Raw genomic sequence first — 16,742 nt, 5'->3', positions numbered from 1 at the left:
CTCAAGACCTGGCGGGTGTTTCTATGGCCAGCAAGGGCTGCTCCTGCCTGCAGGGAAGTTTCCCAGGTTTCCCCCCCCCCATTTCTGTCATGCATTTCTCAGGAACTCAGGGAAGCCATTCCTTCACATTCTCATCCACTCCAGGTGATTATTGAAAGGGGGTGCTCTTCGTCTTGAAGCACAAGAGACGTAGAAAGCACAAAAATTCTAGGAGGCCTTCCTCCTCTTCATCCAGGTCTTCCTCTTCTGGTTCTCGTCCTCCTGGGAAGACACCCAGTGCCCTGCAGGTCCAGACTGGGAAGGAGCAGGTGACTGGTGTCTCTTCTGTTGGGGGGCAGAGTTGGACTCTGGGCCAGGGAAAGAGGATCCCTCGGGATCAAAGTTCTCTCAAAAGAAGAGAGATGGGGCAGAGGGGGCTCTCTCTGATTAGGAGCTTGAGGTGGTCACTCCAGCAGAGACTATTCCCTCTGATTTTTTTTGCCACCCATTGCAAAGGCACGCAGGGAGTTGTAGCTTTTAGAAGAGGAGCCTGTGTATGATGGGGCCAAACCCACTCCTGTCCCGGAGACCAGTAGGGCTTTTCCTTCTGCTGCTGCAAAGCCGGCCACAGTGCCTCTTCACCAGTCCTTTGAAGAGGTTTGGGATGCGGAATGGGCACACCCAAACAGGTCCAAGAATGTACCCAAGATTACCAGGTGGCATTATATCCTTCCTGATAAGGTGATGCAGCACCTTAGATTCCCGACTGTGGATCAGCCTGTGGCAGCTTTGGCATTTAATGCTGCCATTCCCTCTGAAGGGGAGGGTGGTCTGAGGGACCCTGGCGACAACCGTGTTGAGGGGACCCTTCGGCATAGTTTTGAGGTGGATGCAGTGACCTTCAGGGCTGCTGCTACATCCATTTTTGCCAGGGCAATTTTCTTGTGGCCTGAGAAGTTGGGAGTGATGGATGATGCTCCTGAGTCCCTCAAAGATTCTCTGAAAAAGATCTCTCATGCTTCGGCCTTATTGGTGGACATCTCACTGGTTGCACTTCAGTTTTTTGCCAGGTCAATGGCAGCCCCTACGGTGGCTAGGAGGAACATCTGGCTTAGGCAGAGGGAGGTTGATCAGGCTTCTCAGCAGAGGCTGATTGGTCTGCCTTTTGCTGGTTCTCAGCTTTTTGGTGACTACCTGGAGAAGCTTTTGGTGGCGACGAAGTACAAGAAAAAGGCACTTCCTTCTGTTAAAAAGGATGACTGGAAAGGGCACCAAATTAGTTCCTTTCATAAGGGGTATTCTTAATTCAAATCCTACTGGGGTAGATCTGGTAGGGGACAGTCTTCCTCCACACAGGCTGAGGGGACCATTCTCTTCCTCATGGTTCTCCAAGGGTGCCAAGAAGCCTGCCTCAACTGGATGGGACCAGGCTTCTGCATTTTGTGGATGAGTTGATCAGCATCACCTTGGACAGGTGGGTACCGGACACTGTTGCAGCCAGTTATGCGCTGGAGTTCTCCCGGACTGCATACGACAGGTTTCTTTCAACTCTAAGGTCCTAAAAATCTTACAAATACCAGAGTTACAGGAAGGCTATCAACCATCTCTTGGCCATTTATGCGATTGAACCAATGCCTTCCTCGTAGGAGAGGTGTGGAGTTTATTCCTTTTTTTTCCTGGTGCCCAAGAAAAATGGTAACATCAAGGTCATTTTGGACCAAGTGGCTCCACAAAAACATGGCCAAAAAGAGGTTCAAGATGGAAACTTTGGTCAATTGTCATGGCGCTGAAGAAGGGGGATTGGATTACCTTCATCAGCCTCTCCGAGGTGTATCTGCACATTCCAATTTGGCCAAGTCATCACAAATAACTTGCGATTCTCATATGACAAAACCCACTTCCAGTATCGGGGCCCTTCCATTCTGCCTGCCCTCCGGTCTGAGGGTATTGACCAGGAAAGAATCATAGTATGGGCAAAATTTGAGATGATTCTTCCAGACAGGCTGCACAGGGAGCTAAAGTGGCTGTTCCCACAGCATCTGCTTGATGGTGTGAGCCTGGAGAATCCTCAGCATTTGGTACTTACGACCGATGCCAGTGTGTATGGATGGGGAGTCTACTTGGGAAGCAAGGTGATGCAAGGTATCTGTTTGCCAGTGCAGTGGTGGCTTTCATCTCTTAGTTTCCTGAATTGGCCAGAGGTGATTCTGATAACACCTTGTTGGCCTCAGCACCTGTGGTTTCCGGATCTACTCAACCTGTCTGTGCAGGAGCCTTTGAGTATTCCAGTGAGGGAGTACCTGCTTTAGCAGAACCCAGTGGTTCACCAACGGCCACACCTCTTCCAGCTGTTAGCCTGGAGGCTGAAAGGGCCTGGCTAAGGCAGCTGGGTTTTTCTGGGGGCGTTCTTGACACCCTGCTATCCTGCTGGGCATCCACTAACAGGGTGTACTCGGCTACGTGACATGTGCTTCAGTCTTGGTGCACCACGGCACGAATGGACCCCACCTCTCCGAACATTAAAGTCCTCCTTGGTTTCCTCCAGATAGGGATGAAAAAGGGCTTGAGCTGCACCACCATCAAATGCCAAGCAGCAGTGCTCTGCACTGTTTTGGCCAGTCATGGGGGGATCCGGTGCTTTCTTCACACACCGATTCATTTAAGGGTGTGAGGTTTAAGTTGCCACAGGTGGTTCATAGGTTTCCTAATGGGGACCTAAACTGGGTTCTTAATGCTTTGATGGACCTGCATTTTGAACCCACGGTGATTTGCTCTCTTTAAGTTGCTGATTCTCAAGATGGTGTTTCTGGTAGCTATCACCTCGGTCAGGCATATTTCAGAGCTGGCTGCCCTGTCTGCTAATCCTCAGCTGTACGTTTTTCGTTCAGATAAGGTTGTGCTGCTGTCTGATCCCTCCTTTATTCCAAAGGTCAACTCATTGTTTCACCATTACCAGGGCATGGTGTTGCCTTCATTCTGTCCCTGTCGTGACCCCTGCTGGAGGGGGGTGGATGGATGACAATGAAGTGGAGGAGGAGAAGGATGTTCAAGCCGGTGAAGGGCCGAGCAGGGAGTTGGACTCAGAAGGTGCTTCAGCTCTGGACTTTGACAATTCAACCCCAGCAGCTCCAGATACCCCTGTGGAGAGTCAACTTGATCAGCCGGTTGTTTCCCAGCCTGATGCTTCCCCTCTCCCTGCACCCTCGTCGCCAGCAGGCAGCCCTCCTCCCTCAGAGGGGGAAGGTGGGATGGTGACAGAGGCTCTGCCTTCACCTCATGCCAGGAGGCAAATGTGGCGGGAGAATCAGCAGACACAGTTGAGGCGGAACCTTTGCCTGCGCATGCTCCCAACAATGGCAGTTGGCACACGCAAGCAGGGTGCCTGCCCAGCCTTACTTAAGTTGAGTGAGGGGGGAGTAGTTGCTGAGTCAACGTCTTAGTTCCATAAAGTTGTGCCTAGTTAGACCTAGAGAGATGCTGAGATCTGAGTAAGCCATAGGTAGATTCATGAAGTGCACTGAATTGAAACTGTCTCTTACATTAAAAGAAAAAACCACAGCCATGTCTGAGTCTGAGTTCTTTGAGTTTGGGCAGGACAGTCCCAGTCCTTCCTGTTTGCAGGAAAGAAAGTGGGTACATCTTGGACGTTCATCGTGACCCGTGGTTCTACTTGGATAGAACCCAGCCTTCAGCTGGCAATAAAGTTTTCACTTTTTCTATTGCTAGGTGGATGTGGTATCTTCTTGCAATGCTGCATTTGGAAGGAGGGTGTTACAAAGGGTTGTTCCCACGTAGCATGCAGAGGAAGCCCACCCATGGAAATTTTACTTACCGTGAATTGCTGTTTGTAGGCTGGAGTGGATCCACTCCTGGATTTATTTATTTATTTATGTGCCGTCTTTTCTCCCAGTAGGAGCCCATAATTGCATCCATAATTGTTGTTAGAGCCCATAATTGGATCCATAATTGTTGGAACTTCAGGTGACCTTGGTGGCGAGAAGCAACTGATACTGGCTTTGGCAAGTACCTCAGCTACAACTGTCCCTGTACAGAAATAGTCTGGCCATAGTGATCCATACATTGCTAGCCTCAAGACTGGATAACTGTAATGCTCTTTATGAAGGGCTGCTCTTAAGGCTAGTTTGGAAGCTGCAGCTGGTGCAGAATGGAGCAGCTAGGTTGTTAAGTGGAACTTCATACTGTGTGCATATTAACACCTGTTCTGAAAGCGCTGCTCTCATTGCTTGTCAGCTTCTGAGCCACGTTTTAAGGTTTTAGTACTGGTTTATAAGGCCCTAAACAGCTTATGTCCGTATAGTCCACCTTTGTCACTACGATCTGTGGAAGAGGCCCTATACCATTGGGTGTGGAGAAAGGCTTTCTGCATGGTAGCATGATTTCCTCCTAGAAATCAGGTGGGCGCCAACTATTGGGTGCTTCCACTAGCAATTAAAAACATATCTTTTCACCCACCTGGCATATTTGGTCACTGTAAATGATACTTATATTTTACTGTTGTTTTATTGATAAGGCTTTTATTGTTAGATTTTGTGTTATGCTGCTGTTCTGTAAAACCACCTAGATATTTGTCAGGGATGTCTCTCCTGCTAAATACAATCTTTGCAGCTTCTCCATCTCTCTCCCAAAAAGTGGTTTTTCTGTACCAGAAAGGTCCATCAGGATGATGTTATACATGCCTATGTGCAATAACCAGTTTCCCAAGTAACTATGATATGGGAAATGAAATTATAAAAGAAGAAAATGTAGAATTGGCAACCCTCAAGATTCAGGTAACTGATGGTTATCAGATTTAAAAGGCTGACATGCAGTCTTCTGTTTCCAGGCTGTTTCTCATAAGAAGTCACTGCTGAGTAGTGTTGAGGTACCTCTGTTATGAAATACCGCTCTTCCCCCCCCCCCGGTTTGTTCTTGGCTATAGTTTGTAGTTAGTGACCTTGAGTCCCAGTTTGGATGAAATACTAAGCCAAGTCTTGGTTTAGCTCAGTGTGGCACAGCAGTAAAAAGAACTGGGGAGGAGTAAAATGGCTGTGAGCTCCACTCCAGGAGCCTGCATGTTTGTGAGATCTTGCTAAATATGTGAGAACCTATTGAATCAGATGCATCTTTATTGTTTTTGCTGCAACAGACTAACACAGCTACTCTCTACTGTGAATGTAAAACAAGGATATACTATTTTACTCCAGAATGAATAATGGTTGTTCTCACTCTTCACCAGGTGTTGTGTCCAAGATGTGATATTGGAACATTAGGATTTAAAAGAAAAATGAAGAAATTAAAAGAGCCTGTTCCAAATGGAAAAAAGAAGAGCACCAAATTAGAGAGTTTAAGTGATTTAGAAAGAGCTTTATCTGAGAGTAAGGAAACTGCTGCAGCGGTATGTATACGTTTAAGAATGGGTTCGGAAATAGGTGTTCATAAAATTAAGCCTTTTCTCTTGGCTTGTTCTTTTATGCTGCTTCACTTTCTTCTGTTCCCTTTAGTATGGAGGTGCATAGCAATATTTTTTGTCTAGTATTGCTGTTTGTGTTCTGTTCCAAATAAAAGGATCATGTTTCAGTACATTTTAAAAATCAGACTTCTTGAAGATTGAGAAAATGATGTACACATTGGTTTGGAATGAAGTTTCTGTTAATAAATGTTAAGCCTCACATTCTATATGTGAGAGCATACCTTAACATTTGATGAAGAGGATGACAATGTACCCTTAAAATGGGTTTTAAGAAGACAAAAGCATCTGGTTTGACTCTTTAGCATCTAAAGCTATGTTGCAAGGTTTGGAGAAAGTTACAGTTGAGTATTTCAGTTAAAAAACTTCACTCTGAGGAATTTGAATGATGTTTCATGTCATTTTCTTCTAGATGGCCACACTTGGTGATGCCCGTTTGAAGGAGATGGAAGCACTGCAATCTTTGAGAGCAGCAAATGAAAAAAAAATATTCTCTAATGAACATGATGCAGAGATCATAGTTTGCCTCTGCCAGAGTGAGCCAGCAGCACCAATGATACAATGTGAACTATGCAGAGGGGTCTTCCATACCAGCTGTGTTTCAGTGCCCAACACTTTGCAGGAACCTTGGGTGTGGCTCTGTCCTCACTGCCATAAATCTGAAAAGCCACCTTTAGAAAAGATTCTACCTTTACTGGCCTCCTTGCAGCGTATTCGTGTGAGACTGCCTGAGGGAGATGCTTTACGGTATATGATAGAGAGAACCGTGAACTGGCAACATAGAGCACAGCAGATGTTATCCTCAGGGAATATAAAACTTATACAAGACAAAGTGGGCTCAGGGATACTGTACAGCAGATGGCAAACCATGGCAGGCCAGTTGCAAGAAACTAGTAAGGTAAGACTCCAGATTATTCCTGATATGAGTTATATGAGCTCACCAGGATGAGTTGAGCAACTTCCAGTTTACACATTTATCTAAATTCTGAGCCAACACTACTGTGGTAAATTATTAATGAATTACTCATTAATTTCCAGGACTTGGTTTGCACACATTTATTAGCTAAGGGCTTATCAGTATATAGGGCCAGGATTTCTGATTTCCCTTCCTTGATGCACTCCTGTCATGGATTTCAGCTACTTTATGTCCCTGTCCTAAAATGTATCTTAAAAAATAAATTCCTTCTTGCATGGTCTGCTCAGATGTTAACAGTAGGGCTCTGTTAGTCTTATATCTGCTATTTTTCCCTGCATCATTATGGACCTTTAGGCTACTTGTAGTTTAGTTAGGCTGGGACCAAAGTAATTTGTGTTTTAACTTGGAGGGTATCCCCTTCAGTCTAATTAGATTTGGCTAAGTGATATCACAAAGCCAAACTGGAAAGAAGGCAGTCATTTACTGCTATCACTTTGAAATGCTGTAAATGTTCACCCAGCCATTGACTTTCTCAAATGAAATAGTTATGTAGGGTTCATGGAGAATGACCCCCCCCCCTTCATCTCAATCTTAATAAGCCTAACGCTTTGTGACAGAGCCTTTTGCTTGTAAAGGACAGGCACATCTTGCATAACAATATGAGACAAACCTACCTGAATCAGATCAGAGGTCTAGTGTAGTATCCTATTTCTCCAGTGGCCTAGAGACGGGTGAGAATTCTGCTGAAGTCAGATTTAAAATTGGATTTTGCAAGTTTGCATATTTTCCACTTTTGCAGAACCACCACATTTGCTCTGGACTTCAGCAGCTTTCTCTTGACCCTAGATTTTAAAAAAATTTAATAAAATGCTACTGTTTTACTCACAGCACAGTAATAATTTATTTAGGTTTTTCTCTCTCTCTGTCTCTCTTTTCTTGTTTTCTCTCTCTATCTGCCACTCTCCCCTCCACTGGAATAATACAAGCGTCAAATGGGGAGAGACTGGACTGAGCCAAGCCTAGCCTCTCTGCTAGGAACAAAATCACAAACCTGTCTGTCAGCATTTAATGGGTTAATATTACAGAGAGATTAAAAGAAGGCTAGCAAATCTCCTTAATCACCTAGGTTTACAGGTTAAATGTCCTTCCACCTTGTTCCTTTCACTGATCTCATTTGTGATTTCTCTCTCACATATACATACACTTTAGTCAGATAGGAGAAAAGTGGAAGTTAGTGGAAACAGCCAAAGACAAAACAGAATAGCATTCCTGTTCGACAGAATGCAGTGGGATCAGAATTAAAATGAGGACTCCATCACTGCAGTGGCTAACCAGATGCCTTTGGGAAACCTGCAAGAAGCCAATAACCACTACTGTCCCCCCCTTCCCCAGCAACTGTTACTTGGTGGCATGCTGCCTCTGAATGTGGAGGATCCTTTTAGCTACCAACACAAGAGATGGATTGATTCCATAAAGGAAGCCACAGACCTGAACTTACAAGATCTGAGCAAGGTGGTTCATGACAGATGCTCTTGGAGGTCGCTGATTCATAGGGTCGCCATAAGTCGTAATCGACTTGAAGGCACATAACAACAACAACATCACTTAAGAGCCATTGATAGACCACTCTTCCATTAGTTGTCTAATCCTTTTTAAAGCCAACTAAGCTAGTGGTCATCACCATATCTCATAGGGAATTCCATTAAGTAATTGTGCATTGTGTGAGGTAGTACTTATTTTGTCTGTCAGAATCTGCTGCCAAGGAATTTAATTGTGTTACTCCAAGTTCTAATGTTATAGGAGAGAGTAAAAAAAGTACTTCCTCTCTCTCGTACCATGTATTTTATAAAAATCTATCATGTCCCCTTTAATCATGTTTTTCTATACTAGAAAGCCCTAAACCCATTAGGGGAGATTATTCAGCCCTGACAGTATTGGTTTTCCTTTTATATCATTTTTGCAGCTTTATGTTACTTTTTTTGAGTTGAGGCAATCATAGTATGGAATTTGCTTTTTTCACTGCTGCACACAGAGTCCACATTTTCAGTTAGTTGTTTCTTTCATCCCAAGATTGTTTTCCCAAATTGCTGCCAGATTAGACTCCATCAGTGAATATTTGGTTAGAATGTTTTGCCATATTGTATATTACATCACTTAAATGGCTTTCTGTTTGCTACTTTTTGTTGGCCATTTACTGTGTTTGGTGAGCTCGTTTTGGAGCTACTCACATTCTTTTTGGGTTTTCACGATTCTCAGTAATTTGTTATTAACTGCAAACTTGGCTACCTCATCCCTAAATCAAGATCAGCTATGAATAAATTACATAGTACTTGCCCCAGTACTGATCTTCCTTATGTGCATCACTCTGTTGATGAAACTATTCCTCCCTCCTGCTTCCTGTTCCTTAATTAGTTACCAAAAGAGGACCCATTCTTGTTCCATGATTGCTGAGTTTACACAGAAGCCTTTGTTTAGAGACTTTGTTAAAAGATTTTTAGAAGTCATACATATATAACCTTTATCTGTTTGCTTATTGACACATAATCTCTCTCCCCCCCCCCCCCGCCCCCAGGTTTGAGGCAGGACTGCCTTTTGCAAAGCCATTCTGTTTCTTAGAATGGTTTGTTCTTCTGTATGCTTAAAAATTCTAGCTTTAATAATACTTCCTATCAAATTACCTGGTATAGAACTTAAGGTGATAGTCTGTCCTTTCCTAGCTCTCCCATCAAGCTTGCTGTTGCTAATCTGTTTTGCTTATGTGTACAGTGCCCTGTTCCCTTTTAAAATTTGTATTCAGGTATTTTTTTAAAAAAAATGTGTTACAGTGAATCCTATTCTTGGGCCTGTGGTTTGTTTTAGACTGTTTTAATATTGTATTTTAAATTGTTGTAAACCACACTGGGACTTTATGGTGAAGGGTAGGCAAGAACTTTCTAAAACTAAGATAGGAGGCAGGTCATTTTAATCAATAGTTAATATAAAATTACATTTTAATACTATGATCATTCAAGTTCACAAAATGTTAATTGAAGAAGGTGTTGTTTAATTGCTTCTCTTTAATTAGGTTTCACAGACAATTGGTGCTACATCTTTCTCTTTGCCTCATGATTGGAATAACAGACCCATGCATTTACACTCTCCTTTTTCTACAGGACAAAATTGCATCCCCCTTCATGGTAAGCATGCTCTACATATTAGCGTTGATCAGTGTGAAATCCTAAACATAAAATTATGAGATCTCCTTTGTGTAGGATCGTGTAGGTAGAGAGCTTGTAAAATAATTTCCTTTGTGTTAATGTGCGTTGAAAAGAGAATTTTTAAAGCTACGTACCTTCACCACTGGAGAATTAAAAATTCTTGTGTTTGTCACTGTAGCCATAAATGCAGAGCTGAATGAACTGATGATGGAAGCCCAGCTACTACAGGTTTCACTACCTGAAATACAAGAGCTGTATGAGATCTTATTTACAAAACAAAGCCCTGTTGCAAAGACTGAACAGAGGTCACCAGTGGGATTAATAGGTGAAAAGGCAAGTATTTGGGACTTGGGTCAGTCTCAGAAAAGGAGAGAATGCTTGGACATAGTTAGCTTTATTTTGCTTGTTTTGTAAACTTTGATTTAGGTGCTTTAATATAAATGCAGCTTTCCCCTTCTCATCAGTAGTACACGTGCACCTGTAGAGGCATTCTCCTGAGTATAAATTTTATTCCTTCTTCCCCTGCCCCAACATCAGCCACCAGGAGATGATGTAGAAGGCACACTAGAAATCCAACTCAGTTGTCTCTCCATACCTCTTTCTACCAATAACACAATGTACAGTTAGAATGTTGGTTAGAATTACATCGCATCACATGAGATTTCTGCTGGGAGGAAGGGCGGGATACAAAACAAACAAACAAACAAACAAACAAACAAACAAATAAATAAATAAATTGCCAAAATTAAGATAGAGCTCCAGCAGCTCTAATGCCCAGACTTTTGTGAATCACATGGGCTCAAACAGTGGTTAGGGAGAGCTCACATACTATGGCACCTAACAGCTAACCTAGGTGTTCTCAAGATTCCTTCCTTCCCACTTTTTTAAAAAAAACTCCTTTCACCCTTTTATCATTTTTGAAAAAATAGTAAAACTTGCTCTTCAACAAATCTCATTCATGGGTACTTTGGAAATGGAAATGGACTGCCTTCAAGTCGATCCCTGCTTATGGCGACCCTATGAATAGGGTTTTCGTGGTAAGCGGTTTTCAGAGGTGGTTTTACCATTGCCTCCCTCTGAGGCTGAGAGGCAGTGACCGGCCCAAGGTCACCCAGTGAGCTTCATGGCTATGTGGGGATTCGAACCCTGGTCTCCCAGGTTGTAGTCCAACACCTTAACCACTACACCACACCTTAATTTTTTTTACCATATTACTCCAAAGTTGCATGAGCAGTGTAATGCTCATGTTATTTTCATAATTGTCCTAGGTTGAAGTATTATGCTTAAAAAGTGCCTGTCATTAATTATGTGGATGGTCACTGCTTATCAGACAGAAGTATAAGAAACTAGCTATGTGGTACTTTATAAGTCTTAATGTATGTTTCTTGTAGACTGATTGTTGTCGAGGGAAGAGAGATGGAATTTGCTCTTTGGAAAGAAAACTGAAGAGACGCTTTGAGAGAGGAGAATTCTGCAGTGAGATGAGAACACGAGTCAGAAAAATAACTCCCAACAAGAAAAAACTGAAATTGACTCATTTGAGGGAGTTGAGTAATAACAAGCTGGAAAGAAGCAGGCTGTTTGACATACAGCGCTCTGGTGAAAGCCAGTTGCTTCTTTCAGATATGTCCTTCTCTGAACAAGAAGAATCTGAAGATGAGGATGCTATCTGTCCAGCTGTCAATTGCCTGCAGCCTGAAGGTGATGAGGTAAGTTGAAGGAGATACCTGTAGAGGATGTAGAATTGCATGGTTTGGTAGAATCATAGAGATGGAGGGGGTGTTACAGGCTATCTAGTCCAACCCTCTGCTCACTGAATTCTCCAAAGATGGCTGTCCAGCCTCTGCTTGAGGACGCCCAGTGAAAAAGAGCTAACCACCCTGCTTAGGTAACTGGCTCTATAATCAAACTGCCCTTACTGTCAAGATATTTATTCATCCTTCTGCTTTCCGTTGTCTTAAGTGCATTAGAACTAGTCTTTGCCCTCTTCCGAGTTAACCCAAATTGTTTTAAAGTGTAGTGCCCAGAATGGGATGTAGTACAGGTAGACTGCTAGACATGTAGCTACAGCAAACAGATATAAAAGTAATGTGCCAAGTTGTTGTCTGATGACTTTTTTTTTTGCTTTTTGTGTCTAGGTGGACTGGGTCCAGTGTGATGGCTGCTGCAACCAGTGGTTCCATCAAGTGTGTGTGGGTGTTTCTCCAGAAATGGCAGAAAAAGAAGACTACATATGTGTGAGCTGTACTGGAAAGGACTCTGCATATTGAAAGTAAAGTTCCTGATGAACATTCAGGACTCTACAGCAGAAGTTTTTTTTTCTCCATAAAGCCACTGGGCTGGTTTTAGAGCCAAGTTGCAAATGGTGCTACTTCTATCCTCATGGGATCATTTTTCAGAACTTAAAACAATTTGACACTTTTGTATTTTTATCCTTTAAGCTGTTTGTGGTTATTGAAGTTTGAAATGCTGACTGTTCATACAAGGGTTTTTGCCAATTTGGAAGGCATCAAAACATGCACCTTTTCATGTATAGCATTAAATTACCTCTTTGAGATTTACCAGCACATTTAATCAACTCTGTTTAGGTGCAAACACTGCACTCCCATAATTCCTCTTTTTGAAGAAATTTCTCTCTACTCTTTTAAACATTTTTGAAAACTTTAGATTTCCCCCTCCTTTGATTTTTGTAGACTAGGTTTATTTATCTGAGCAATAACTTCTGTGTCTGGTTTCAGTGACTGGAATTATATTTCTCAACAGCGTGTTGGTGCTTTTAGCATTGGTTAATGTACAGAAAGCAAATGTTTAGGTTCTAGTATCACTGATGGACTAGTGATGTAGGAGACAGGAAAGCAGTGTAAAGTAATGGCCACAGCTGTATTTTGGCTTTTTCTTCTTTTTTGGTAGCTTGTATCAAATGTTGCAGTTTATATTGTGGAATAAACCCTTGGTTATGTTACAAAATTCAATGCTGGTGTCTTCAAAGATGTTGAATTGCAGCCACTTCCCACCCTGATCAGTTTTATTATTCATATTTTCATATATTATATATTTAAAAGCATCCATGCCACTGCATTTTCAGACTACTTTCTCTCCTTAATTCCAGAGAGCCTAGATCTGCCCTGTAAAAAACCACTTCCTGGTCACATGTGGCAACTAGGCAGGGAAACTTCACAAATCTTTTTTTGGGCGGTCACAAATGTGTGGACAAGTAGGCTAATACAAATTGTTATGACTTAGTAACTTTTGTAGATGTATTTTAAAAAGCTCTCTCGGATGACATAAACAATACTTCAAGATGGAAGAGTCCTGGCTCAGTCCAGAGCACGCGTTTTGCATGCAAAATGTCCCAGGCCTAGTTCTCAGCATCTCCTGGGATGTCAGAGAATTCTGACGTAAACTGGAATAGATATTGCAGATGCTTCCTTTCTTGCCCCATGTCTGCAATGGAAATCAATCCATCAAATATGATTGGTATTTGCTATTGTTGTTTTCAGTCTGCAGATGATATCTAGCTCATGATTCCCCACTCATTTGCGTTGTGCTTCCTTTGCATTGAAATGGATGGTGTGGAATAATGTAATAATAATGTAATTAATTATATAATTATGTAATTATGGAAAATTATACCACACCGGACAGCAAGATGAATAACATAGTTTTTGATGGCAAACTACCGTGGAATGGAAATTGATGCCTTTTTACATCCCTAGCATTGCCAAGTAGGCCTGGGAGAGACCACTGTTTGAAACCCTGGAGAGCCACTGTCATTCAGTACCTGAGCTAGAGGGACTAATGGTCTGATTCAGTATAAGGCACCTTCTTATGTTGCCATGTTTGGATGTAAGGTGAGGCAGCTGCCTTGCTTGAACAGTTCTTATGTGGAAGAAGATGAAAGAAAAGCTAAATTGTTTTCAGCCACCACTGGGTGCGAGCATTGTTTGAGATGTGGAAAGATAGTTAAGGAGTTAAGCACACAAATTATTGTCTGTTGTGGCTAGGATGACTAAATATTTAAGCAAAAGCCTATAGTACAAAGGAATATAGATGATGAAGATGGGATGATCAAGATAGAACATGAGTGGAACGCATGTAAAGTAAAATGGAAGCATACATTTATTTACACTGCCTAGATGGGATTGCATCTTAACCGTACAGGAGATCACATGAAAACTCAAGCTCACAAAAATGCAAGCCTTTGTAAGTCTGTTCAGTCTTTTAAGATGTAAACAGAATAGTTGTGTCACTTTAATATATAAAACACGGCAATATCCAATTAATGGGTCCTGTCAGCATAGGGATTTCTGCTTGCCCAATGGGGCTTCCCTCCCCCACGCACTCCCAACTTTGTTCCAGAGGATTGGGGAACCCCTAGAACAGATTTAGAGGGCACATGGGGAGGAGAGGGGGAGAATGTTTGATTATGCAAGCAAAAATCCTTGTGCTGATACAACATTTGTATACTGCTGTGTTGGATAAAACTCATGGGATTTTAATTAACTATCCGTGATACCAATCTAACGTGGAGGCTCTATAGTATGTTCAGGTGTGTTAGTTTGTTCAGCGCATTAATGAAAGGGAATTACCTCTAAAAATCCGCATTTTTCACTTTCTGATTTTAGCAAAACTCACATTTAGCGGTAGAAAGATCAGCTAATTAATTTCATTCCCTTTTGTAAGTAATCTGGATGTGATAGAGCTGACAAATCAATAACCAAATAGAATCCCTATTAAAAAATGAAACCTAAGACAACTTGCAACAAGGCCTAGCATTTTCAGAGCCTTATCTGAACTGTTGGGCAAAAATAAAAAGATGTTTAGAGGTTACTTTTTTTTAATGGATTTTTTATATCTCTTCTGCTCCATACATTCTAATATTTTCCAGCCCTCGTGTTTGGGACTAAAGGGTGCTCTAGCCACCTCTAAATCATAGGGAAGTGGGCCATTGGATAGGGTGTACCCTTATCCTTTGTCTCTCATCTTTGGTGCAACTTTCCCCTTTCTTCCCTGTGCTGGCCTTAAACATTATTAGTGATTTTGTATACACATACTTTACACACAAGTACCATTGACCTAAATTTACTGTGAATCAGGGTTTGAAGCCATATTCTGAGTTTTGAAAGCATGACTGCATAGATAAGAGCGGTAGAAGAATTTCTGCTGTTGCGGAAGAAATGTAAATGTAAATGTACTGCCTTCAAGCCCTGACTTATGGCGACCCTATGAATAGGGTTTTCGTGGTGAGCGGTATTCAGAGGGGTTTACCATTGCCTTCCTCTGAGGCTGAGAGGCAATGACTGGCCCAAGGTCACCCAGTGAGCTTCATGGCTGTGTGGGGATTCGAACCCTGGTCTCCCAGGTTGTAGTCCAACACTCACTACACCACAGAAGTATATGTTTATTTATTTAAGTTATTTATTGAATTTATATCCCACCCTTTCTCCCAAAGGAGCCCAGGGCAGCAAACACATTGACAAAATAATTTTTTTTAAAAGCATTTTAAGAACAGTTAAAAAATAATCCTATGATCTGCCCTCAGTCTGTTAAATCTGATCCATCTTGTGTCTGGTCTTGCCTCAAGGTATTTCCTCTGCTATTAGAGCAAAGCTGAGGAAGCTAATATGGCATTTCAAAAAAGCAAGGCCGAACACTGTGCATTGAGGGTTAAGATAAAATGTACGTCTGAGCCCTTTTTCGGACAAAATTAAAATTCCATATAGGAATTGGGAATTGGCTGTGGTATTGCATGTGTACCCTCTTCTATTTGCCCTTCCCTCTGGTTTTGACATTACTTTAAGAACCCAGTTATCAGTGTTCCCAAACTAAATTTAGGAGGATGCCCAGTTATATTTTAACCCAAGTTAGTGTCACTAGTGACCAAGACTAAATAGAATGGTTTTGGTTGTGTGTAAGCGTGCATTCAGTGTAGCGGTCCTAAGCTTGTGGAACTCTCCCAGCTGAGATTAGATAGGCACCCTCCCTTTTTAACTTCAGATGCATGATTAAGACTTTCTTGTTCCAGTAGAAATTTTAAGGTTCCGTTTGAGTTTAGGATGATTTTATTATTTTATGTATGGCTCATTTTTAGTACACTGCTTAGAAACATGATTGAGTGGTATATAATTGTCTTAAATAAATCTGAACGAGGCCTAAGAAATTAATACACGGTGCTCAATTAATATGCAAAGTAGCATCTAATATGTAGATTCATAGTAGTGCTTCATTTCTTACTGGTGCAACAGGGTAGAGAAAAAGAAGCATGATTAACTAGAATTAACTGAATGAATAGTGTAATGTGAAATGTACTTTTGCCTCAATTTATTAAATGTAGATATATTTTTACAGCAATGTAAACTCTCTAGTATCTAGGCATCCAAAACGGGTTTTCCAGTAATGATATTTTTTGGAAGGCAGATCAATTTATAGAACTGATTTCAATGTTACTAAGTTATATTAACCTTTTTATAACACTGCAGGACTCAAGTTCATCTGTTTATTCTTTCTGTGTATTGGATTAATGTCCTTTTCTCTATTACTGCCTCATATTTGTCCACTTCTTTCTTCATTATGTTTTATGACAGCAAGCGTCACAGCCAGATGATGTTGTCCCCTGATTCATGGGTGACAAGCTTGGAACTCTTAACCAGTAGTAGAGAGGACACAGTCTTATTAGCAACTTTAATGTATTTGCCTCTGTGGAGAATGGCAGGTGCATATATAGTTGCTGCTTATAACAAGTCTGGCCAAGTTCAGGATTAATGTTAAATTAGAACATAAATTTTGTCCTAAAATGTAACTTACTAGCAGGATTTAGAAACACCGGCTAGTTGTTCTCCCCTTTAAAAAAATTACCAGTACATTTAAAAGTATAAAACATCTTTGAGAGACTGAACAATAAACATTAATAATGGATAGGAGTTGTAATTCCTGTTTACAATAGCAAAGTCCAGCCTTCCTATTTTAACTTTAGGAATAATTTGTGATGGGCATATGCTCCTGTTTGCTAGATAGAGCTGGAGGACATTTCTGGTTAGGGATGACTCCTCCTTCTGGCCGTGACAGGCAGGGTCTCCAAGCTTCTAGGTCTCCTCTCCAGGGGGAGGAGTCGTCCCCCTCTCCAGACCGGCCCTGCCTGCGGTCAGTGAAGGTCTGGCGTTTTTCTCTTCTCTACTTTCAGAGC

The 16,742-nt window shown here is 41.8% G+C and overlaps 1 protein-coding gene across 2 annotated transcripts in view; it reads left to right on the top strand.

Annotated features, from left to right (window-relative positions):
- Window positions 1-12,531, top strand: part of KDM5B (lysine demethylase 5B) — a 97,762-nt gene extending 85,231 nt beyond the window's left edge. For both annotated transcript variants that reach the window (XM_061631780.1, XM_061631781.1), the window contains exons 23-28: window positions 5,216-5,374; window positions 5,859-6,344; window positions 9,427-9,538; window positions 9,738-9,892; window positions 10,951-11,268; window positions 11,698-12,531. In XM_061631780.1, the coding sequence (XP_061487764.1) occupies window positions 5,216-5,374; window positions 5,859-6,344; window positions 9,427-9,538; window positions 9,738-9,892; window positions 10,951-11,268; window positions 11,698-11,829 (1,362 nt within the window). In that variant the 3' untranslated portion in view covers window positions 11,830-12,531. The remainder of the gene's footprint in view (window positions 1-5,215; window positions 5,375-5,858; window positions 6,345-9,426; window positions 9,539-9,737; window positions 9,893-10,950; window positions 11,269-11,697) is intronic.
- Window positions 12,532-16,742: the final 4,211 nt, after the last annotated feature.

Source organism: Rhineura floridana, chromosome 6, assembly GCF_030035675.1.
Source record: "Rhineura floridana isolate rRhiFlo1 chromosome 6, rRhiFlo1.hap2, whole genome shotgun sequence".
Taxonomy (NCBI): Eukaryota; Metazoa; Chordata; class Lepidosauria; order Squamata; family Rhineuridae; genus Rhineura; species Rhineura floridana.
The sequence above is the reverse complement of the archived record's forward strand: the minus strand, read 5'-3'. Positions and strand labels throughout refer to the sequence as shown.